The sequence below is a fragment of the Scleropages formosus genome, chromosome 1 (genome assembly GCF_900964775.1).
Source record: "Scleropages formosus chromosome 1, fSclFor1.1, whole genome shotgun sequence".
Taxonomy (NCBI): Eukaryota; Metazoa; Chordata; class Actinopteri; order Osteoglossiformes; family Osteoglossidae; genus Scleropages; species Scleropages formosus.
Window position 1 is genome coordinate 34,086,301 of NC_041806.1, and position 23,996 is coordinate 34,110,296.

The 23,996-nt window shown below is 46.0% G+C and overlaps 2 protein-coding genes across 2 annotated transcripts; one reads left to right on the forward strand and one right to left on the reverse strand.

Moving 5' to 3' along the window:
- Nucleotides 1-262: 262 nt before the first annotated feature.
- Nucleotides 263-11,746, reverse strand: LOC108924015 (angiopoietin-related protein 7-like). Its single transcript, XM_018735111.2, has 6 exons — nucleotides 11,366-11,746; nucleotides 9,853-10,087; nucleotides 3,938-4,075; nucleotides 3,060-3,276; nucleotides 708-903; nucleotides 263-549 (listed from the first exon to the last, which is right to left on the reverse strand). Exons 1-6 carry the CDS (start codon nucleotides 11,744-11,746, stop codon nucleotides 403-405), a joined length of 1,314 nt encoding a protein of 437 aa, XP_018590627.2. The 3' UTR covers nucleotides 263-402.
- Nucleotides 11,747-19,454: 7,708 nt separating this feature from the next.
- On the forward strand, nucleotides 19,455-20,915 carry LOC108924014 (pro-opiomelanocortin-1-like). The gene is made up of 2 exons (XM_029255739.1): nucleotides 19,455-19,574; nucleotides 20,165-20,915. The coding sequence occupies exons 1-2, from the start codon at nucleotides 19,455-19,457 to the stop codon at nucleotides 20,717-20,719; spliced, it is 675 nt and encodes a 224-aa protein (XP_029111572.1). The 3' UTR covers nucleotides 20,720-20,915.
- Nucleotides 20,916-23,996: the final 3,081 nt, after the last annotated feature.

Here is a 23,996-nt window from a genome sequence, read left to right on the forward strand (position 1 = left end):
TTTCCCCCACATACAGGCGGAGCCTTTCTGCGACTAATGCACCTCATTTCCGATGTCGTCACTCACCTCGTTTTCACCAAAAGTCACACACGGGTTGGTTCCAGTAGAAACTGCATACAAAAACGTCATTTTGAAATAACGCTCGCAGTTCACTGTACATTTCTACAGCAAGGAAGAGGAAAATATCACGGATTTAGAAACAAGACAAATTAAGAAGAGCAGGAACATATTTATTCACATTTTCAGTTTGTGTTCAGGCAAAATTGGCTTTTGTTTCAGGATAAAAGAAGCGCTTCATGCGCCCTCCTCCAGGTACAAAACGAGTGGCAGTTTGGACCCTCCAAACACTAAAGTGCAGCACGGGGCCCCTTTTTCCGTCAGACAGCAGCTGGGCGCTGAGCATCACGGAGACAGACGAGGCCGGAAGGTTCGAGGCCGGATCATCATGCTCACCTTCCTCAGTGAGTAGTAGTCTGAGTCCTTCCAAGCGTACCACACAATGCCATCAGGCCCCAGAGGCCTCTTGCCCCGTGGAGAGTAGCGGCCACCCTGGGGAATAAAAAGCACCCCGAATGTTGGACCTCGTAACACAAGGAGCCAGTGTAGCTTGGTGATTCAGGAGCCCTGCATGCCGGAACATTCCGCTCTTTCGGGTCCTTTCCCACTCGTTTGCTGTGATGCGGACGCCCAGCATCAGCACCGCATACCTTGTGATAGACGCCGTTGAGGTTGGCAAAGAAGCACTGGTGGTACCACCAGCCTCCATGTGAGATCTCAGCACAGATGTTGCCCGTGTCTGGGGTGCTGAAGCTCTGCTTGTCGTGGTACCAGCTGAAGGAGTCCTCCACAGTGCCGCTGAAGCCGGTCACATGCAGGCGGTAGCGGTTCGTTTCAGCGTCGATACTGTCAGAGGCACGAGACAGAGAATGTGTTGTACAAGTGAACGCTAGCCTGTGATTCTTACAGTACAGTACAGTACAGTACACCATATAGCAGAGCAATGGAGCACTGCAATGGAGCGCAGTGGCACAGTGGGTTTGGCCTGTGCCCGCTCTCTGGTGGGTCTGTGGTTCGAGTCCTGCTTGAGGTGCCTTGCAATGGACTGGCATCCTGTCCGGGTTGTGTCCCCTCCCCCTCCAGCCTTGTGCCCTGTGTCATCAGGTTAGGCTTTGGTTTGCCACAACTAGCGGTTTCAGATAGTGTGTGTGGAGCTCTACAGGCCAGTGAATGCCCTGTCTAGCTGTAAGCACATGTTTCAATACTGTTTTCCCCACCTTACAAAGGAAATAAAGTGCTCCTGAAAAACCCTCTTGTTACTACAAGTTATTAGTTTCTAATTTTCAGAATTAGTTTGCGGTAAAAAATTTATGCGAACCCTAAAAGTGACACCCATTAATGCTAAAATATCACCAAATCCCATTGAAATGAACATGTAACTCAAACAAAATCTGTATAATAAAATACGTCTCACCTGTAAATAACTTGAGATGCATCTGCATTATTAAGCTTTTACTGATTATGTAGATAATAAAAGAAGCTGAAAGTGGCCAGAACCTGACAAACATGTTTATGTAATGAATCGGTCAGCAATCGGGAGTGAAGAGCTGATTGTGAAGATGTTTGTACTTACAGCAATTCCATTATACTGTAAATCTAATTTTTATAGTTAATTAAAACAAGTCATCTTACAGAGTATTTTTATAGCTTAATGTGACAAGTTACAGATGCAATGAACTTGCACTCATTGAACAAACTGACCCAAGTGTGTTTTGCTTGGGCTGTGCAACTGGATGTGGGTTCAATCTCCACTCAGCCTGTGTGGAATTTGCATTTTCTAGCCACGTTCGCGTCGGTTTTCTGCAAAAGTCGTGTTTCAGGAGAACTGGTGACTCCAAATTGCTGGTTTTGTGTGTGTGTGTGTGTGCATCCCATGATGTCTACTAAACACCAGTGTGTGTCTCCTGCTTAAATTTGCCCAGATGTAGGCTATGCTAAGTGTTCTGAGCACATTTAAGGTAGGCTAGGCTATGATGTTTGGTGCGTGTAGTATTGTATTATCTTTCAACTTACGATTTTTCCACTTACGATGGGATTATTGGAACGTTAGTCGAGGAGCATCTGTAATAATCACTGTAATTCGCTTTGGAGAAAAGTTAAATAGATATAAGTACCCTGCACCGCCTCGTAAAACGCCTCGTAGCCTGAAGCAGGGATATTAATTGAAACTCCAGGTAAAGTCGAATTCATCTAACTTGAATGGGGGAATTTCGGAGAACACTGTAGAGGAAGCGTAGCTAAGTATAAAAAAAAAATTTAAAAAAAGCCTTTCAAATGAAGAGTTCTAATGTTAAGGCCTGCCTTCACATTTAGAATGGAGATTCCAGACAGGAACGTTTTTAGAGGGGTCCCTGTTCCTTGCAAACGGATTATTCGACCGCTGCAGCGGGAGGCAGAAGTCATATCTTACGTGGGTTTATTTTTGAACTCGAAGATAAAGAAATAGGGAGCTGGACTATAAGGTTCCAAAACTATAAAGCAACATGGGCATTTACTTTTCCAGCATCACATGCAAGATCCTCCCTGCTCATTCAAATAAACACTGGAGAACTTTCGTTCCAGCTGTAATGTGCTGCTGAGCTGCCTGCAGCCCAATTCAATTAATCATGAGAATAATGCAATAATGTAGTGTAAGAATCTTTCCAAAAATCCAAGCATCTTAGAAACATTTACTCTGTTGTACATTCCTGCCTCACATCATTTTTATCTTTTGTTGCTGTACTTTTTGAGTGTATTTCTACAGACCTCAATGATCTTTGATCTAGGATGAAAATTTGAATATTTTTCATGTTGATGATACTACATACTAGAATATGTGGATACATCATACAATGAGAACAGATGGGGCAGAGGGCGGTCTTTTTTAGGACTTGTGTTCTCCGGTAAGGGTCGAGGGTTTTCATGTTTGATTTCTGGCTGCACATTAAACCAGAAGTAAATGAACGCGTGGGAAGTAAGCCTGGCGCCCATACCCACACCCGTACCCCGCCAGGCCCACTTACCTGAAGTTCTCGTACAGGGTGTGTTTGCGTTTGCCGCTCCAGTCCTCCAGGTTGATACGCAGCGAATAGTCTCCCTGGACCGACAGCTCATGGATATGTTCGTTGCCCAGCCAGAATTCTGTGTGCAAGTCCCCAAACCCCTCTTTGTATTCTTTCCAGGTGCGGTCAAAGCTGACCGAACCATCTTGGCGCCGCTGGATCACAGTCCAACCACCACCTAGCAGGAAAAATTAAAGGAATAAAGTATTACAACTCCAGCCCTCACAATAGTAACTGCATTGCTTTTTTTTGTGAACATCAACGGAAGACTCCAACACAAACTCGTTTTGGCGACACACCTTCCTCAGCCCACCACGCATTCTCAAATGCATTTGTGTCGGATCCTGGTAAAAATTTATTTCAGTTTTTTCTGGAGGTTTCAGCATCAGCTCTAGTAGCGTCCCCACACATTTGTAGTGAGCACATGTTCAATTGTCTATTGCAGGAAAAACTACAGCAGTTGGAATGGGAGCAGGCACTGGGGGCTCTTGCTGGTGGATCCAGCGAAACATTTTGGCGGAGGATCAGAGTGTATGTTATAGCAGCTCATACGCAAGCTGAATGAATGACAGTGGTGGCTGAACCTCAAATCCTTCTCCCATACTGTAGCATCAGTGTGGCTGCACAGACCAAAAAGGCAAGCACACACATATCTGAAAGTGGCCCCCTGCTTGACTGCCCCTTCCTGGACCAGATGCTTTCACTTAGTTTCTCTAAACACCCCGGGTGTTTAGTAAACACCAGCAAAGGTGGCTGGGGCACAATCAGAGGGAACAACCTCTGCCTTCACATTGCTTGATGGAAGGAAGGTGGACTCAGGGGGAAAGGCAAGTCCTAACCTTCAGTGTCCATATCACAGAACACCTCCACCGGCATGGCTCCCATGGAAGGCACCACGGTATAGACTCCAGAGCGACGGACGCCGTTGTAATAAATGGACGCACAGTCCACTGGGCAGTTCCTCACATGTTGGACCTCTGGAAGAGAAGTTAGACATAAGAGATATGCATGGAAAGATTTGTCTGTTACAATCCTGGAGAGGCTGATAGTGTTGTGGTTAGCGCTGCTCCCTTTGGTTTTGAAGTTCACCCGTTCAAATCTCACCTATTACTGTAGTACCCTTGAGCAAGGTATTTATCTAAACTACTCTAGTAAAAAATTAGCCAGCTGTATAAATGGGTAAATCATAGTGATTGCTTTGGAGAAAAGCATCAGCTAAGTGAATAAATGTAACTGTTATGTTTTAATCTCCATTAAATCCAATGAATTAGAAAAGTAAAGGGCAATAACTATTCACTTGCATTGTGGGCAGAATCACCTTTTAGCTGCTATAATAATGATGATTCTCACCATGTTGCATCCATTTATAAGGCTCATTTATAAGATTCAACTTTAAAACTAACTTTTGACATTTATTCATTTAGTAACTGAAAATGATGATAATGTCAGGGGCACTTCAGCAGTAGGTAGGATCAGAACTTATGACCTTCAGATGTGAGGGTAACAGCTCTATCCTCTTCACTACCACCAGCCCCAAATCAGAAATTTTCTTCAAACTGAAATATTTCTCCATGAGTGATGTTAATGCAGCTTTTAAACTGACAGCTCCAGTTAAAAATGATTAGTTCCTTTTAATACATCTTTTAATACATGAGATGCACGCATAACAGGATGGAGTCTGTAGATGTGTCTCCCTCTAGTGGTGATCTGTAGTATTACTTTAAAAACTAGACCCCCTTCACAATGACATGTAGGGAAATTCACAGCACCCAGAAGTTACTGTATATCCATCCATCCATCTTCCTTCGTTTATCCGGGACCGGGTCGCGGGGGCAGTAGTCCAAGCAGAGCCCCCCCAGACTTCCCTCTCCCCGCACACCTCCTCCAGCTCCTCTGGGGGAACCCCAAGGCGTTCCCAGGCCAGCCGGGAGACGTAGTCTCTCCAACGTATCCTGGGTCTGCCCCGAGGCCTCCTCCCAGTGGGACATGCCCGGAACACCTCCCCAGGGAGGCGTCCAGGAGGCATCCGGAACAGATGCCCGAGCCACCTCAACTGGCTCCTCTCGATGCGGAGGAGCAGCAGCTCTACTCCGAGCTCCTCTCGGGTGACTGAGCTCATCACCCTATCCCTAAGGGTACGCCCAGCCACTCTGTGGAGGAAACTCATTTCTGCCGCTTGTATCCGCGATCTCATTCTTTCGGTCATGATCCAGAGCTCATGACCATAGGTGAGGGTAGGAACGTAGATTGACCGGTAAATTTAGAGCTTCGCCTTACGACTCAGCTCCTTCTTCACTACAACAGACCGGTACAATGACCGCATTACTGCGGACGCCGCACCGATCCGTCTGTCAACCTGCCGCTCCATTTTTCCCTCACTCATGAACAAGACCCCAAGATACTTAAACTCCTCCACTTGAGGGAGCAACTTCCCCCTAACCCGGAGGGAGCAATCCACCTTTTTCCGACTGAGAACCATGGCCTCGGATTTGGAGGTGCTGTTTCTCATCCCCGCCCCTTCGCACTCGGCTGCAAACCTCTCCAGTGCACTCTGTAAGTCTTGATTCGATGAAGCCAACAGGACCACATTGTCCACAAAAATCAGAGACGAGATCTCGCGGCCACCAAAACAAACACCCTCCGTTCCCTGGCTGCGCCTAGAAATTCTGTCCATGAAGATAATGAACAGAATCGGTGACAAAGGGCAGCCCATGCACCAGGAACAGGTCTGACTTACTGCCGGCAATGCGAACCAAGCTCCTGCTCCGGTCATACAGGAAACGAACAGCCTGTAGCAGCGAGCCCTGAACCCCATAATCCCGAAGTACCTCCCACAGGATGCCACGAGGGACATGGTCGAACGCCTTCTCCAGGTCCACAAAACACATATGGACTGGTTGGGCAAACTCCCACGAACCCTCCAGCACCCTAGTGAGGGTATAGAGCTGGTCCAGTGTTCCACGGCCAGGGCGAAAACCGCATTGCTCCTCCTGAATCCGAGGTTTGACTATCGGTCGAACTCTCCTCTCCAGTACCCTGGCATAGACTTTCCCAGGGAGGCTAAGGAGTGTGATCCCCCTATAGTTGGAACACGATCTCTGGTCCCCCTTCTTAAAAAGAGGGACCACCACCCCGGTCTGCCATTCCAGAAGCACCGTTCCCGAGCTCCACGCAATGCTGCAGAGGCGTGTCAGCCAAGACAGCCCCACAACATCCAGAGACTTGAGAAACTCGGGGCAGATCTCATCCACCCCCGGAGCCTTGCCACCGAGGAGTTTTTTGACTCCCTCAGCAACTTCAGCCAGGGTAACGGACGAGTCCCCCTCCAAGTCCCCAGCCTCAGCTTCCTCTACAGAAGGCGTGTCGGAGGGATTGAGGAGATTCTCAAAGTACTCCTTCCACCGCCCGAGGACATCCTCAGTTGAGGTCAGCAGCGCACCACTTCCATTGTAAACAGTGTTGGCGGAACACTGCTTCCCCCTTCTGAGTCGCCAGACGGTTTGCCAGAATCTCTTTGAGGCCGACCGAAAGTCTTCCTCCATGGTCTCACCAAACTCCTCCCAGGCCCGAGTTTTTGCCGAGGCCGTCTGGCCCGCCGGTACCCGTCAGCTGCTTCAGGAGTCCCACGAGCCAGCTAGGCCCGATAGAACTCCTTCTTCAGCTTGACGGCATCCCTTACCTCCGGTGTCCACCACCATGTTCGGGGATTGCCGTCACGACAGGCACCGGAGACTTTATGGCCCCAGCTCCGAACCACCGCCCCGACAATGGAGGTGTGGAACATAGTCCATTTGGACTCAATGTCCCCAGTCTCCCTCAGGACCTGGTTGAAGCTCTGTCGGAAGTGGGAGTTGAAGACCTCTCTGACAGGGGCCTCCGCCAAACGTTCCCAACAGACCCTCACTATGCGTTTGGGCCTGCCAGGTCTGTCCAGCCTTTTCCCCCGCCATCGAATCCAACTCGCCACCAGGTAGTGATCAGTTGACAGCTCAGCCCCTCTCTTCACCCGAGTGTCCAAGACATATGGCCGAAGGTCAGAAGAAACGACTACAAAGTCGATCATCGACCTCCGACCTAGGGTGTCCTGGTGCCAAGTGCACTGATGGACACCCTTATGCATGAACATGGTGTTTGTTATGGACAAACCGTGACTAGCACAGAAATCCAATAACAACTCACCGCTCGGGTTCAGATCAGGGAGGCCGTTCCTCCCAATCACGCCCCTCCAGGTATCACTGTCGCTGCCCACGTGGGCATTAAAGTCCCCCAGTAGAACGACAGAGTCCCCAGTGGGAGCGCTTTCCAGCACACCCCCCAGGGACTCTAAAAAGGCCGGGTACTCTACACTGCCGCTAGGCGCATAAGCACAAACGACAGTGAGAGACCGTTCCCTGACCCGAAGGCGTAGGGAGATGACCCTCTCATTCACCAGGGTAGACTCCAACACATGGCGGCTGAACTGGGGGGCTATTAATAAACCCACACCTGCCCGCCGCCTCTCACCCTGGGCAACGCCAGAATAGTGGAGAGTCCACCCTTGGTCGAGAAGAGTGGTTCCAGAACCCAAGCTGTGAGTGGAAGTGAGCCCGACTATATCTAGACGGTATCTCTCAACCTCCTGCACTAGCTCAGGCTCCTTCCCCGCCAGTGAGGTGACATTCCAAGTCCCAAAAGCCAGAGTTGGCGCCCGAGGTTTGGGTTGGCCAGGCACTCGGCCCCGACCACCACCCAAATCACAACGCACCGGCCCCTTACAGCCTCTCTGGCAGGTGGTGAGCCCACCGAAGAGCGGCTCCACGTCTTGGCTTCGGGCTGAGCCCGGCCAGGCCCCGTGTGCATAGACCTGGCCACCAGGCGCAGGCCTGGCTCCAGGGTGGGGCCCCGGTCACCCCATACCGGGCAGGGTAAACGAGAACCTTGATTTAATAGTCATAAGGGTGTTTTGAACTGCGCTTTGTCTCGTCTGTCACCCAGGACCTGTTTGCCATGGGAGACCCTACTAGGGGCATATAGCCCCAGGCAACATAGCTCCTGAGATCATTCAGGCACTCAAACCCCTCCACCACGTTAAGGTGGCGGTTCGCAGAGGGGTTTTAAAATATTAAAATATACATATACATTAAAATATAATAAGTGGTAAATAAGTTCACAGCATTATTAGTCAAGGATCCAAAAAACATTGGTCAGAATATTACCCTGAGTGCAGCTTTTTTAGTAAAGGTTAAAAAAAAATAATTCACCAAAATAGGATAAAGTTAAAATCCAAGAACACAATATCTGTGTACTTTACTGTACTGTACTGCCAATGTTGAGCATCACACTCTCCAGTTTACAAAGCACATGCAATTAGCATGTTAATGAACACACCAATTAACTTCACCATGTATTTCCAAACTCCTTACACCTCGGTTGAACAATTATATGTTCACTAGAAATTCTCCAGAAGTATAAAATTAGCAAACTAAAATATGTCAGTCGAATAATACTTTGAGTGACTTTAAATAACACCACACACTTTAACCTGTACATTTTATACTGTTCTTTTTAAAAATTTAACTGACTAGTAAGTTAGTGAGAACATGCAAAATAACATTTATTAGTCCATACACACACACACACACACACACACACACACACACACTGTCAGAACCACTTGTCCCACACGGGGTTGCGGGGAGCCGGAGCCTAACCCGGCAACACAGGGCAAAGGACTGGAGGGGGAGGGGACACACCCAGGACGGGACGCCAGTCTGTCACAAGACACCCCAAGAGGGACTCAAACCCCAGACCCACCGGAGAGCAGGACCCAGTCCAACCCACTGTGCCACCGCACCCCCCCACTTAGTCCATACAATTAAGAATAAACATAAATAAGGTAAAATACAGTGAAGATCTGCTGTGACTCTGACCAGGACAAGCAGATCATGAAAATCAGTGAGTAATAATTAAGGCATGTGCAAATCTTACAAAATATGGAAATATGTATATACATAGAAGGGGGTGCAGTGGCGCAGTGGGTTGGACCACCGTCCTGTTCTCCGTTGGGTCTGGGGTTCAAGTCCCACTTGGGGTGCCTTGCGACGGACTGGCGTCCCGTCCTGGGTGTGTCCCCTCCCCCTCCGGCCTTGCGCCCTGTGTTACCGGGTAGGCTCCGGTTCCCCGTGACCCTATACGGGACACGCGGTTCTGAAAATGTGTGTGTGTGTGTATATACATATATAACCTATTAAACTAGAGAGCCCACAAATTGACATCAGAAAACTAAATTTTCTAAAGCGGTAAGACAGTATCACATGTACATGACAAAGTAAATCATGTGCACGAAAAAGAAAAGCATCCCCACAAAGTAATAACAATATATTTACACTGTGCACTCATTTCAAAAAATAAATTTTTGATGGTATCAGCTCTGGAGTACATACATGTAAATTTTTTCCGATGTAAGAACTAAGTTGTCAATCAAGACAGAACAAATCTCAACAGTTTGTTTGGTCAACACTAAACTCTGACGGGTCCCACTGCACGGGACACTCACTGACAGCCAGCTATGGACCACAAAAATAAGCATTGCTCCCAGTCTAAGTGCAACTAAAAGCTCTGAGAGCTAGCGCTTGGGGACCTTCCCTGCCCTGGCAACTCCCATCTGGTCCTAACAACACAAGGGGAGTTTCTCTACTTCCCAAAACCTGAATTTGGGAGCACTGTAACAGGCTGGTTGGGCTTCTAGCATGCTGGGCAACCCTCCGTGGCTCACCTGGGTGAAGGGCCTCCTGGGCACTGAGGAGCGGGCTGGCACGGACCACGTTGACCATGCAGCCTGGGCTGCGCCGAGCCTTCTCCACCAGCATGGAGAGGTTGCGGATCTGTGCCTGCATGTCGTAGATAAGCGAGGCCTGCAGGTGCAGCAGGGTGCCCGCCTCGGAGCAGCGTCGTTCCAGCTCTCGCAGCCTGTGCTCCAGCGATGAGTTCAGCCCGTTCTTCTCTTCATTCTGGGGAGATAACCTTGAAAGTCACCACCACCCTGCTGCCGACCATCGCTGGGTGATCGTCACCCTTCCCACGACTGGCTGGAGTCACGTCACTCGTTTCGTCGTGGTATAAGTACATCTTCGAGAAACACAGATGTGGCTTGTGTGATTGCTTAGGGTAGGATTGATTCCCTGATGTTTTTATGCTTTTCAGAGAAACGTTAAAGATTTTCAAGTACGATGGTGAACTGAAAATTGGTCTCATTTTCAAACATTTACAATTTGCAGCGTAAATGTAAATGTCAGTGTGCGCGCTTTACCTCGGCCATCATTTCACCTGATGACTCGTTACACTGTGACATCACATTTATTTCTGCAAAAAAAGTCATTTGCCGCAACAGCTTGCAGTCATGTGAGTCACGCAACAACCTGAGGCATTTGGGCTGGTGAGCCTTTGTTGTGTTCATGATAATCTGCACACATACGTTAAACCCAGGCTTAGTGGAGGCAGGAAGAGACAAGCAGGAGCTCCCTAAAGCAGCGCTCTTCCACCTGCTGCAATGCGCGTCCCATCAGGACTCCCCACAGAGCCCTGATTTAGGGTTCATCCCTCCTGTCTGCTGGTGAATGCAGCAGGGAGACGATGGCATACTGCTGAATGTCTGCCAGAGCCCGAACCATAGGCATCGTGTGAGTGGTAACAGTAACTTTCGATTTACAAATTAATCCAAGTCTGTTACAAACTGACTTTCGATCCCAGTTTTAGGAGTCAGTGTATTGCAGTTATCCTCCCCAACATGAACTGCAAGAATATCAAGATGCCATAATGCACCGGCACTGTTCGTAAATGCTGCCCTCCACGCATGAGCATCGTGTGTCAACAGAATGACATGTAGAGTCCAGAACGTGACACTCAGCCAGTGGCAGCGAAGAGACGTCTCAGAGACTCGCTCAGATTACACCTTAATTTACAGGTTTCATTACACCCATCATATTTCTCACCCAGAGGTGAAGAAACTGGCAGTATTATGAGATAAAATGCTGTAATTTGTGCTGTAAATGTTCATTAACACTAATACTGAGTAATGAATATGAAAAATATGTACATATAGGACATGTTCTGCAAGGAGAAAATCAAATGGAAAATGTAATCATATCCAAACACACAAAAGGTACAATACTCTATAAGTCACTCATCAGGCCATACGCATGACTATACATGTACTGAATTTATACATTTTAGTAAGTATACCCCTACTTCCCAGGATGGAACGAATGGGCCGCGTGTCCTGGACTGACCTGTAGCTCCAGAACTTTGACGCGGTGCCGATGACTGCGCAGCTCCTCCTGTAGCTCCGAAATGGTCTCTTTCAAGGCCAGGATCTGTTGCTTACGCTCCTCGTTCTCGTGCAGCCAGAAGGACACCTCGTCCGTGCAGCGGAACATGTCCGGGCAGCGATGCTCCTCCACCTGCGGGAGAGTGGCCACCAGGCGGCACAGCCCGCTCGGCGTCACCTGATTGCTGTACTCCCCACAGTCGATGGGCCCGCCGCCGATACGGTGCGTCACCTCCTGCGAATCCGTGACATTTCCTCCGACCGGGACCCACGTGCCACACAGGGCCAGGAGAAGACAGCGCCGCAGCAACAGCAACAGCAGCAGCAGCAGGAGTGAGGCCATCCTGACCCGCCCGGCGGCCCTCACTGGACCCCGGAGGCCCCACTCGGCCCGCAAACAGTGTTGCTGCTGCCCTGGGCTCCCAAGGAGGCTGATAGAGGAGTCTAAGCTGACCCCCTGCGATCCACCGCGAGCTCCTCCCCAACGGCACCAGCTTAGGCCACCATCCTGGTTCAGCCAAGGTTACGCAATCCCTGTATTCGACCGTTGCTCAAATTGCGGTCAAGGACTCCTCAGGGATGGCGTCTCAAAAAAGATATTTGCTCTCCAATCGTCACTGCAAAGCCATCCTTGGAGAAATGAAACAAAATAATCAAACGCCCAAATCAATACTGCAGATCATGTTGAGACAAATTTATTTTCCACTCAGTGTGTATCTGTTAGTGCAAATTGTCAGTCTTTCATGCTGTTTTCATTTTTTTCTCCACGGAAAAGCAGCAATTGCTCCCACTTTGTTGTGTTGTACTCATGTCCCCAGCCTTGCTATGTACCTGAAACTGACAGGGTAAACCTAGCTCAGTCCAGCATAATGTCATTTCTCTCCTTCCAAGAGATAAATTCGAGGGGAAGTTCAAGTTGGGGAATTAATGTGGTCTTCCAGTGTTACCTACAGGAACTGTGAGATTACTCCCTCACACTGGCTTTTCCTAATGCAATCATGGTAATTGGTAATTAAGATGAACCTCGAGGCACGCTTAATCCACGCAGTGCTCAAACACCTCTTAAGGAAATTAATATCATCAAGAGTTTAATGGTGACGTTCTTGGTTGTTACGGGATTTATCTGTTTATTTTTAAGCACCTAGGTCTTGGAGAAAATACACGGGTCTGGCAACACTCACCCGATCGCACGAGCTCTTGCATTTCACGTGCATTCAGTTCCATCAACTTTTGTCTTGGATCAGTACCGCTGTTTACTGGGCTTTCCTCCGCACCCTGTTTTACCCTTCCGCCAACCCTTGCACGAGCCTGCAGCTTTGTGCTTGTGCTGGGAATTCACTTGGCCTGCAGCTTTTGTGCCAAGTGAATTGGGCTGGTATTTCACACTGACAGTGCCTGTGCGACATCAGGGCACTACAGCCGGAAATCGGAATAACGTGTGGACCACACGCAATCCACACCACGACACGGAAGACAGCTGGAGCCGCTCCACTTATCCACATTAAGGTCACTTAGCTTCTGAGCGGCCAAAGATTGAGTGGCCCAAAGGCCGCCGTGCTCTTTCCACACTCCGTGCAGGACTGCTTCTCTTGCATTCACATTTATTCACTTAGCTGATGATTTTCTCCAGAGCGACATACAATGTTAAAGTATTTACAGGTATTTACCCATTTAGACCAGCTTAATTAAGTTTAAAATGCAATTAGTGTCTTTTGAATGAAACTCCATCCCAAGCTAAATTTTGTAGCACATTGCACTCTGAATTTGAATAGGTTGATGCACAGGCAGTGTTCATTACAAACATTTATTGGAACAGTAGCACACACAATTACCAGCACGAACAGAAAATAAAAAAAGAAGAAAGAAAGAAACTACACCTCAAAGCAGCCTTCCCAGACTACTTAGCGCTCAGATTTTTCTCCCTTTTCATTGGCCAACACACTACCCCTTCATATTCCCCGTGAGTCCCGACAGCGGTTGAACACAATTCCATTTTACCCACAATTCAACTATTTACAATAAACCCATTTCCCGCTCAAACTCCCAGTAACGGGGTTGGTTACAATACTTAGAATTTGCTGTTACAATAATTACAGTATTAAACAGTGAATATTCATATCCAATGCATTACGTGTGAGAAAGTTCCAAGCTTTACATTTGATTTTCAGATAATACAACAACGTAGGCTTTTATTTAACTGGTAACTGACAAGCATTCATTCGGACCGTTCCAAAGAAGTGGAAGCGCTGGTCGCGATCAGACCTCAAGGAAGTTCTTTCGCAGTTAAAAAGTGAATGCGGGACCACGGAAATGGCAGTTCGCGAACTGCCATTTCCGTGAGTCAGCGGTGCCCTTTTGCGCTGGAGAGGAGAGCCCGTAAACTTGTCCTCTCAGCTCCGCACTTTGACTCACACAAGCAGCCCAATATAGGCGGTAAAGAGACGTCAGAAATTACCTCGATCCGCGCTGTGCTCCGTCTCCCCGAAAAGCCGGCGCGCGGCACGAATCACGTACCATTTCTTTGTGTAACTGACTCAGCCGACTGTGTCGAGTACTGTTACCGTCGCTTGGCCGGGCTGTGCTCACAAGACATCTTACCTCCATAATCCGCCCTAATTGGATTCGCGGAACCGCGGGGCACGTTAAACGCACCACAGAAAAGACTGACTTGGACTAGACTAGACTAGACAGAACAGGGCAGCGCGCGCCAGTCGCAGTTGAACACCGCCGATCATGGCCGTTCGTTCTTCGCGCTTCAGTCCGTTTTAGTCAAGTGCGCACTTACCTATGTGAATGACTTTAAATCATTACTGTACTGATTTTGTGCGCCTGCTTTGTCAGGTGTGTGTGTGTTTTTTACACGTTCACCGAAGGAAGCAGCAGACAGTGACGTCTCGCTGACCATGCATGATGAGCTCGTATATATATACGTTCTTCTTTGTCCTTCTTCACTACTAGGGAATCATTTTTGGGGGAAAGCCGGGATGGAAAATCATATTTGTGAGAAACTAAGCGGTCTGTTTGCTCACTCACTGTTTTCCGTGGATCGTGAGCAGTCAGTAGGAGCGCATTGCTGCTAAGCCACTTCACGATTTACTGTAGTAAAAACAGGGTTCCCTCCTTGTCCAGCTGTGGAGCTTCCTTCACTGCACAGCCTCACTTACAATGATAACCTCAAACTCCCCATATTGTTGTATATAATAAGGTCTGACACATTTCCCATAAGCGATTAGAAATGACACAAAAGCATAGCAGTTTGCCTGCTCACATTTCCCTCCTCTTCTATTATTATTGTGCGGATTTCTTGGTTGCTAGGAACATGAAGAGTTTACATCTGGAGGAAAGATTTTTCAATTGTCTTTGTATATGATGGATAATTAAAAAAATCTGTTTTGTCCTCAAATGTTAGCTATTTTTGTTTTTCCTTTTGGTGGCAGAATTTATTGGATTTTTTCCTTTCAATCAAAGAAGTCTTGACAAACATTTATTCTCATGCAGCGAAGGCCACATTGAGAAATAAACAATAGATCTGCATCTCAGGGCTTGACGCTGACCTGCGTACCACGCTAAAAGCTTCTCTGTCCCAAACGAAGCAGAAGTGGCCGCACAGGATCACATGAGAGGACGTCTCGACAAAAAGCACTTTTCAAGTCCAAGGTTAAGTCTGCAGCCTAATGGCAAGCTTTCAGTGAGACATCTCAAAAAGTAAACGGTTTTACATTGAATTGATGTTCTTGGAATCCTATTATAATCAGCTGGCCGCAAGAAAACAAAAAAGGCATTTTAAATTCTTCCCAATGGGCTCTTCAGGGAGATACGGTAAATACACTCAAATCTGACATGCTGTGTTGAAATCTCTTGGATGAGTTTAATCTTTAGCAATGTTGTTTTGTATAGCCCATTAAGAATGGAGAGGACATGTAATGGGACTTGGACTTTTTTCATATTTAACACAAAACACTAGTAAGCGCATATATGCTGCTGCTTGAAAGTATGTGAAGCCCTTGTGTCCCTTAGTTTTACCACAAAATGGTTATTCAATGAGAATCAGTGTTCCTCATCTGACATAATAGGTGTGTAATGACCAGTTCCATATGTTGCTTTAGAGGAAATCGTGTGTGGTAGAAACAGAAGTAGTGCAGGTGTAAAAATACGTGAACCCCAAGTTGCATTGGTTAAACCAAGTAGGTAAGTAGAATCATGGGGGTAAATCATTGTCACCTATTCATTGTATAAGTTTCTTGTGAGATCTAGATTGTATAAGTTTACTTTAATATTTCATACAAGAGCAATGACCATCCTATAGGGTTCACATACGCTTTTACGTGGTGAAGTACTGCAATCTGCTCTTCCTTAAGCATCGGAGAACAAAAATTTACATCCGGGCACAGAATGTCCTAACTCCAGTGCGTTTTCACAGTGTGTCCTGTCTCCGTGGTGCTCCGAGCCACTTCTGTTCTGCTCTGATGATGATTAATGGAAAAAAAAACAAGCAGGCAGCTACAAAACTGCTGACAGAAAGACACTTTAGCTAAAATATAAAAGAATTAAACATGAAAGACAGAAACCCCCCAGACGAAAAGTTAAAGCTATGACCTGCCTAGAGACGTTATTCCCAGAGCTCTTGGTTATATTACACGGCGCAGTCACACTATAGCCATTGTCATAAGTCCTACCGAGTCCTACGTAGGGACACCTGGGCTTCGACCCCCCAACAAGTCCAGATGTGGCCATCAGTCACACAGTAGTGGATGAGGCTACAGTTACTGTCTGACACCAAAACATTGAAGGAATTCAAGCTTTCACGTTTCACGTAACGTGCAGAAAAAAGAACAGAACATTACGGAGAACATTTCCTAGAAGAAATCAATAATTTCAACTACATCAGAGAAAGAACAGGTTGACCTTCTCTGTTTAGTTTTTTTTTTTTAAATAGTTTTTTTAAAACAAAAATCCACAACTACATCCATTGTCACATCTTTCAGTTCCAATGAAAACTGATATAACTTAACAGGGCCTGTTGTGGTTATGTCTCACTACATGGTGCAATGAAATGTGTATGACAGCGTGAGACCAATGTATCATGAACAACAGCTCCTGCCTTTATGTTCACTCTTTTCAGAACAATACCTAGCAAAATAAAACCCAAATAAATAAATGCTACAGCAATAGTAGTTCTACACATCATCTGAAACCGCTTGTCCCATACAGGGTCGCGGGGAGCCAGAGCCTAACCTGGCAACACAGGGCGTAAGGCCAGAGGGGGAGGGGACACACCCAGGACGGGACGCCAGTCCGTCGCAAGGCACCCCAAGCGGGATTTGAACCACAGACCCACCGGAGAGCAGGACCCAGTCAAACCCACTGATTTTTCCTATCCAGGTCCTGGATATGAGCTGTGTACACAGGTCTGTGTTTCAGTCAAGTCTTCATAATGAAGTTTCTACAACCTGGGCTTTACATTAAGTTTTCCCAGTTATTTGAAAATCTGTAAACTGTTAAAAAAAAAAAACCACAAAAAAACTTAATGATTAATCAATTCTATTAACATGAAGTAGGTTCAGTACATTAATAACTTTGTTAGAAGAAAATATGAAATTAAAAGACATCCCAAGAACTTTCCTGTATTAATTATGAAAAATTTGTTGTACAGATAAATAAATAAGAGACCTAAAAATGTTAGTTTGCAATTTAATGTCTAGGATGTCTGAACCAGGGAGGATAGGTTGTGAGATGATAGAGCCACGGTAACTCGGGTGTCAGCTCTGCAGTTCCACAAAGGGCATTTATAAGGAGTTAAGCAAGAACGCCAGCGATGGAAGGGTATTAAGGGTCTGAAGTGTCTGCCTGGAACACAAGTAACCTGGAAAAGATTCAGTTCATTGTTCTGGGAGGCAAACAGCTAAACATAATCCGCTATAAGCAACGAATGGATTGTTACACTTTTCAAAGGTGCCCTTTTCCCTCTATGGGTGTGCAAAATTAAACTAAATAAGGGGATCAGCCGTCCGAGGGAGTGAATCTCACACCCTTGTACCAATCCGGCACTAACAACAAATCAGCCTGGTCCTTGTGCTCTGATGCGAGTACGTTCACTTTTTAACCCCACATCTGTGAAATGTTAGAGATACACAGGTGAATTAGAAGAGGAAAGATGAGCAGCAGCTCGAGGAGTCGCAGGGAGCTGGTAATCCAGCGCTCTGCTGATGGCGGAGGGGGGAAAGGAGGCTGCGCTCTTTATAGCCCACACAGCCTCAAACTGCCAGGTTTTTCATAAAGACTACAAAAGAAATGACCTCACGAACGACTGTCCTTCGTAAAGAGCATTCTGCAGGTATGAGTATAAAAGGGACCTCGCTCCAGAGCCCCGGGCAGAGAGGGAACGTATCGCAAACGCAGGATCTGGTCAGAACGGAGACAGAGAAGCAGAAAAAGAGCAGTGAAGAAGAGGAGTGCAGAGGAGAGCTCAGGAGCAGAGGTACGACATCAGGTGGCAGGTAGGACCACCAGCTTCTGTCAGGAGGTCCGTGTCACGGCAGGTTGAGCGTATGAGCGGCTGGTCTGCATTTGTGTTCAAGGGTGCTTTAAAATGTCCACAGCTGTACCTGAAACACCTGTGTTATACATTAGCATCTCCACTTTGTTTCACTGGGTCATTGTTTCATAACAATGGCGTAATGATAATATTTTGCACCTTGACGGATATCAGTCTGTGCAAAGACGGAAGTTGTCTGCGGCAAACGTCTTTTAAAAGGTAAGCAAAAATTCAAATGCAGTCATTTCATTTTTCCTTACCTTTTCAGAATAATAATAAAGACTTAAAACATTTATTCTTTTTTATTTTTTAATGAATGCTTGCTGCTTGAATCATTTTTTATTTCTAAACAAGACATATTTTTTCCTTTCTGCTATAAAGTAATTGTAATTGATTGTACTATTTTCCAGTAACTTAGAAGTTCCAGTATGTTCTGTTTTAAATAGTGTAGAAGTTATATTGCTTAAAAAAATGCAATTCCATTTTAAGTGAAACCAAAAGGTGAAAGATACATTTTTAAGCTACTTCCTCATTTCAGCAGCTGTGAAGTGACTGAAACAGTCAAGGAAATGTGAATGAATTTTGTGGGATTTTTAATAAACTGCTCCACTGATTACACAACGCAACAAAATTTTTCAAAGTTGTTAGTTATGTCGATTCTTGCGTTGATTATGATTAGTTAAAGTTTACCGATTACAAAAACACCACTAGTTCTTCTAGTAGAGTGTCAGTTTTAGTTTGGTACTTTACAGGCGTGGGAAGATTCTAGAAGGACCCAGAACATTCTTAAAAGCATCAGATCCTAAACGGTACTGGAATATTCAGTACTTGGAATCTGGTCCCAAAATTCACCAAAACTTGCTAATTTCATGCACGTGGAATATTTTCCTAAAAACTGACATGTAGTGAAAACTAATGCCAAAAATATGTTTATGCTAACAAAACTGAATTGAAAAAGCAAGAAAAAATTGAAAGTTTTTCTTACATTTTGCAATTATTATTATTTCAATGCTTGACTGATGCTTTTATTCAGAGTAATTGACAGGATGTTGCCCATTTCCACAGCTTGGTATTTTACCGAATTGATTCAGGGTAAGTACCGTGATCAAGGGTACTACTGCAAGACAAGTCCCTGAATTGAGCCGCTGCCCTACTTGGACCAATAGGTAAAGCAGCGCTATGGAACTCATAGTGTGGGGGTGCGTTGAGTTCGATGAGTAACAGCACTTTTTCAGGCCAGTCACGTATAGCAATTCAATGAGAAATTAGTTCTACAAATGAAAAATCCTTCATTTAACATGTTAGTATGTATGAATTTCTTTTTGAAAAAAATGCTTGAGGTATTGGTGGCAAATATTTGAGGGTGGAACCCTGCTGAGATGCTTGCTGAAAAAGTGATGAGAGTTTCAGAAATGCCTACGTGTGCAGTATTTACAGTAGATGGCTCAATGACTCTCAGCTGCATGGGGCGTAATGCCCACCGCTTTCCCTAGCGTGGTCGTCCGACAGGGTGAAGATGTGGTGTCCAGCGAGGCTCTTGGCCCTGAGCTTGCTGTGGGGGTGCAGCCCGGAGGCTGGCGCTCAGTGCAGGGAGAACACAGCCTGCAGGGAGCTGGGCTCTGAGGAGAACCTTATGGTGAGTCCCGCATCTCAACCGGCTTCGAATCGAATTGCAAGCACTTTTTTACAGCGTTTTACATTTTTTACAGTTTCACAGTGATCCAACCAGCTGTAAAGCCGGAAAAACTTACATGATAGAACATTTACATTTTATGTGTTGCGTGGAAGGCACTTTCATTTTTGTCCTAGATGTTTACCGGAGCAAGTAGTTGAGAGGAATGGCAACAGGAACCTTGGGGTTTCAAGTTGGATGTTGTTAACTCCTACACATGCTGCTGCCCTAGTAAATGTACTTTTGAAGCAGCTGGCAGCTCCTCCAGTGTTTCTAATTCTGAACCATCTACATGATTCTATTTATGCTCGACCGTGAAATAAAACAGCTTGTATTGTGACTATTTTTACAGTGTCAGGTTATTTTACTTTTTACACAGCTGGGTAATTTTACTGGAGCAATTGAGGGTAATTACTTTGCTTAAGGGTAATACAGCTGGAGGTGTGATTCAAACCTGCATCCTTTGGGTCCAAAGGCAGCCCCTGTAACCCCTACACTACCAGCTACCCTTCCTCATACACTGAATTACAAATGTTAAGCATTCCCTTCAGCAGGAATGTGTCCAGCTGTGCAAGTCTGCCCTCGAAGGCGAAGCAGGCAGAAGCTACATCGATAAACCTGTTCGCACCAGACTGCCGGAAGACAACGCTGTTGGAAAGCAGGCAGAGGATGAGGTCCTGGGCGTCTCACCTGTAGAAGAAGGTGGAACTCAGGTGCCCAGGGAGGCAGAACTGCCCCACAATGACAAGCGCTCCTACCCCATGGAGCACTTCCGCTGGGGCAAGCCTGTGGGGCGCAAGCGACGGCCCATCAAAGTGTACTCCAACGGCATGGAGGAGGAGCTCCCTGAGGGCTACCCTATGGAAGCAAGGCGCAGCCTGCCCACTGAGCTCGACTATACCCCGGGGGTGCAGGAGGAAGAGGACGAGGTGAAGGCTGAGCAGCAGCTGCAGGAGAAGAAGGACGGCACCTACAAGATGAACCACTTCCGATGGGGGGGTCCACCTGCCAGCAAGCGCTACGGCGGCTTCATGAAATCCTGGGGTGGGCACAGCCAAAAGCCCCTGATGACCCTGTTCAGAAACATCATGATTAAAGACGGTCACTAGTAGGACTGCCTGTGGAGACATGCAGTGTTGGGGTTGCGATCGGGGTCAGCGAAGGCAACCTATCTTCACACCACCATCGTATCCAGCATCATAAAACCCACCTGCCACCCCATGTGCGTTTGCTAAATCATATTACTCATGGGAAACACTCTCCTAACCACCAGCCAAATTACTGCAGCGTTCGGTGTAAATACAAGTGCCGCCTGAAATCTGCACACAAACATATTTTTGTGGTGTAATTCTGGGGAATATGGTGGGGTATATAAAGAAAGAAGTATTTCATTTTTTTATTGAAATGTACCACACTCTATATGAACAATGCATTAAAGATAGAATACTGTCGCAAGCTACGTGTGTTTTTTTTGTAATGTTGCAAGTGTGATATGACATGCAAGCTGAAGAAATCAGAACTAAATTTAGCAATATAAATAGCAAGAGAAATTTTCCAAATCCTTGTCTTGTCTACAGTCTACAACCATTTGTCCTGAGCGGGGTCATGGTGAACCGGAGCCTAACCCGGCAACACAGGGCGCAGGGCTAGAGAGGGAGGGGACACACCCCGGACGGGAAACCAGTCTGCCGCAAGGCACCCCAAGCAGGACACGAACCCCAGACCCACCAGACAGCAGGGCCCGGCCAAACCTGCTGCACTGCCGCAACCCCCCCTGGCTTGTGCAAACCTCAGCATAAAAAAAAAAAAACCCCACAAAACTATACTGAAAGTGATCTTCAAAGTGTATGACACAGACATGCATTTAAGGTCAATTGGTGACTATAAATTGCCTGTTGTCATACAATTGCCATAAATGTGTGTGTGAGAGAGAGAGAAAGAGAGTCTGACTGCCCTGCAATTGACTGTAGTCCAGCCCAGGGTGCTCCCTGCCTCACACCCAGTTCCTGGGATAGGTGGTAAACCATTGCAGCCCTGCACTGGACAAGTGTTCACTGGCTTCTGTTTTATTTCCACCAATTCCATGCAGGAAAGGAAGAACACAGATTCTTCAATCATTCGTCATTACTTCACTACTTCGAGTGTCGCCTTGGCCAGTTACCCCTTGTACTTATGTCTTCCAGAAAGCCAGTCCATTGTAGGGTAGCAGCACACACACATTCACGCACAGTCCAGGAGACAGAAGAATCCAGTATGTGACGCAGCTATAGGTCATTGCCGTAACAGCTCATCCATCTCCACATAGGAGTCCTGACAATAATGAGCTCTTCCCAGAGAAACACCTGTTCTGTATCCCATGATGCCTTGCTTGCAAATAGCTTTCCTTTCACTCATCATCTATCCATCTTGTAATTGGATTAGAGCAGCTTCTCTCCCTTTTGTCACACACACAGAGAGAGTCCAAATAGTGGTCAAGTGCCTTTTATTTTACTGAGAGCACTGAATTCACAAATTTATCAAGTCTTGGGTACTGCACTGCAATGCAGCTGAACATTTTCTCTTTTTTTGGACGAAACAGAACGTAAAAATGAAAACTCATGGGCATGAGAAATTCAGAAAAGGAGATATTGAACATCTTTAGTAGCACAATAAATTCCTTCAGATGTATGAAATAAGAAAACATACTAAGTGTAAACAAAAGATGTGAAAAGACAGCAGATACAACATCCATTACAAGGAGACAGAAAACACACTCTGGTCATATTTCATGTAATGTAACAAATGAGAAACAGCGCAGTCAATGAGACAGTGTCGCAAAGGTACAAAAAAACGGATAGTTAACAGTGGGGCAACAAAGCAACATAAAGACCAAGTCACTGACAAGACTGTACAACGTTAACTAACAATGAAGCACATCATAATAAGCACCAGGGATACAGCTTGTAGCACAGAAGACCAACACAGAGACATGTCTTAATTATTTGCTGTAAAAATATTCTCTGGTGGTCATTTTTTTTAATACAGGAAGAATATACAGCCACCATGTTCCATCTCTGTTGTAGCGCTCGGTGGGTGAGACTGAAACAGTCAAATCGGTCATCACATTTACTATGTTTACTCCAGAGCATCGAAGGTCAACCCTAATGCCACTATCTGTGTTTGTGTATACACACATGGAGAATGTTGGCACATGAAATGTTCTGCTGCTGATACTTCTACATGAAGTTATGAACGATTTCCCACGAGAAGGGATCCATAATTCAAAATACCAAAAAGAAACAAAATTGTATACAGGAATTTAAAAATAAGCATCTGAATTTTCTTCTGTTAAACACATACACAAAATGACCTGTATAAGGCATTTCCTTGAACGTCCAGCTACCTTAACCAAGTAAATCTCATGTCAAAATTGCTAAAAATACACATCTGATCCACCCTTCAGTTGGTAGAATAATTGCAGAGAAAGGAACATATCTCAAAAACAATGTGAGGTTTTAATAAACAGTAATGGAAAACAGGGCCCTCTGATGATGCCATGTAGAAGAGAACGGATAAAAAAGGGAAATGCCACGGTGAGTAGGTGAATTTGTCAATAGTTGGTTTAGGTTCTGGGAGGACAACACACTCGGATATCAACAGAGATGCACTCATTACCTGTCATGAGCACCACAGATCTAGGTGAACCATTCCACATGCATGTCCACATCTCTGAGCAATGCACTTCAAAAGTAAGTGACATAAAGAAGCCATTTTAGTGGTCAGCTAATTATAAGGGCAACAAGGCTAGACAGCATTTCTTTCCTTCCTTAAGTGGACCAAAAGACAGGGCAGGTTTTGCACTCTCTGGCAGATGACCATCCTTAAAAAGACAAGACGAAAGGCCTGCAATTAGGTTATTTCTAGAATACTTTTCCTTCACTGCAAGACAACAGTGGAAACCTTTTCTAGCTGGCATGGACACGGCCAGAACCAGATCCTGAAGTTGCCATCAATCAGGTGTCTACTGTTGGGACAGTACAATAGGATGAGCGATAAGGGGACCAGTATATAAGTTCCAACAGTACTTTTCAGGGCAGCAAACACTTGAATTCAGTGAAAGCAATAAGTGTATCACCTACACATTTTCCACTGAGTGTTAGGCCAAAGTACTGGAGGAGAAGCCTCAGGATTGCAGTTACACAAGACAGGGAATTCATCCTCTTTCCCAGTGACGGTTGCTATTCCTTATCCCAGGCCTATGATCACGTTAACCAGACTACACTGTCAAATGCATACAGAGAATGACATTTACTTTGACAGACACACTCTTCTACTATTAAATCCATCAGTGCAACTAATAATACAATTACCTTATCAACAAAATATACACATGTATTTATATATAAC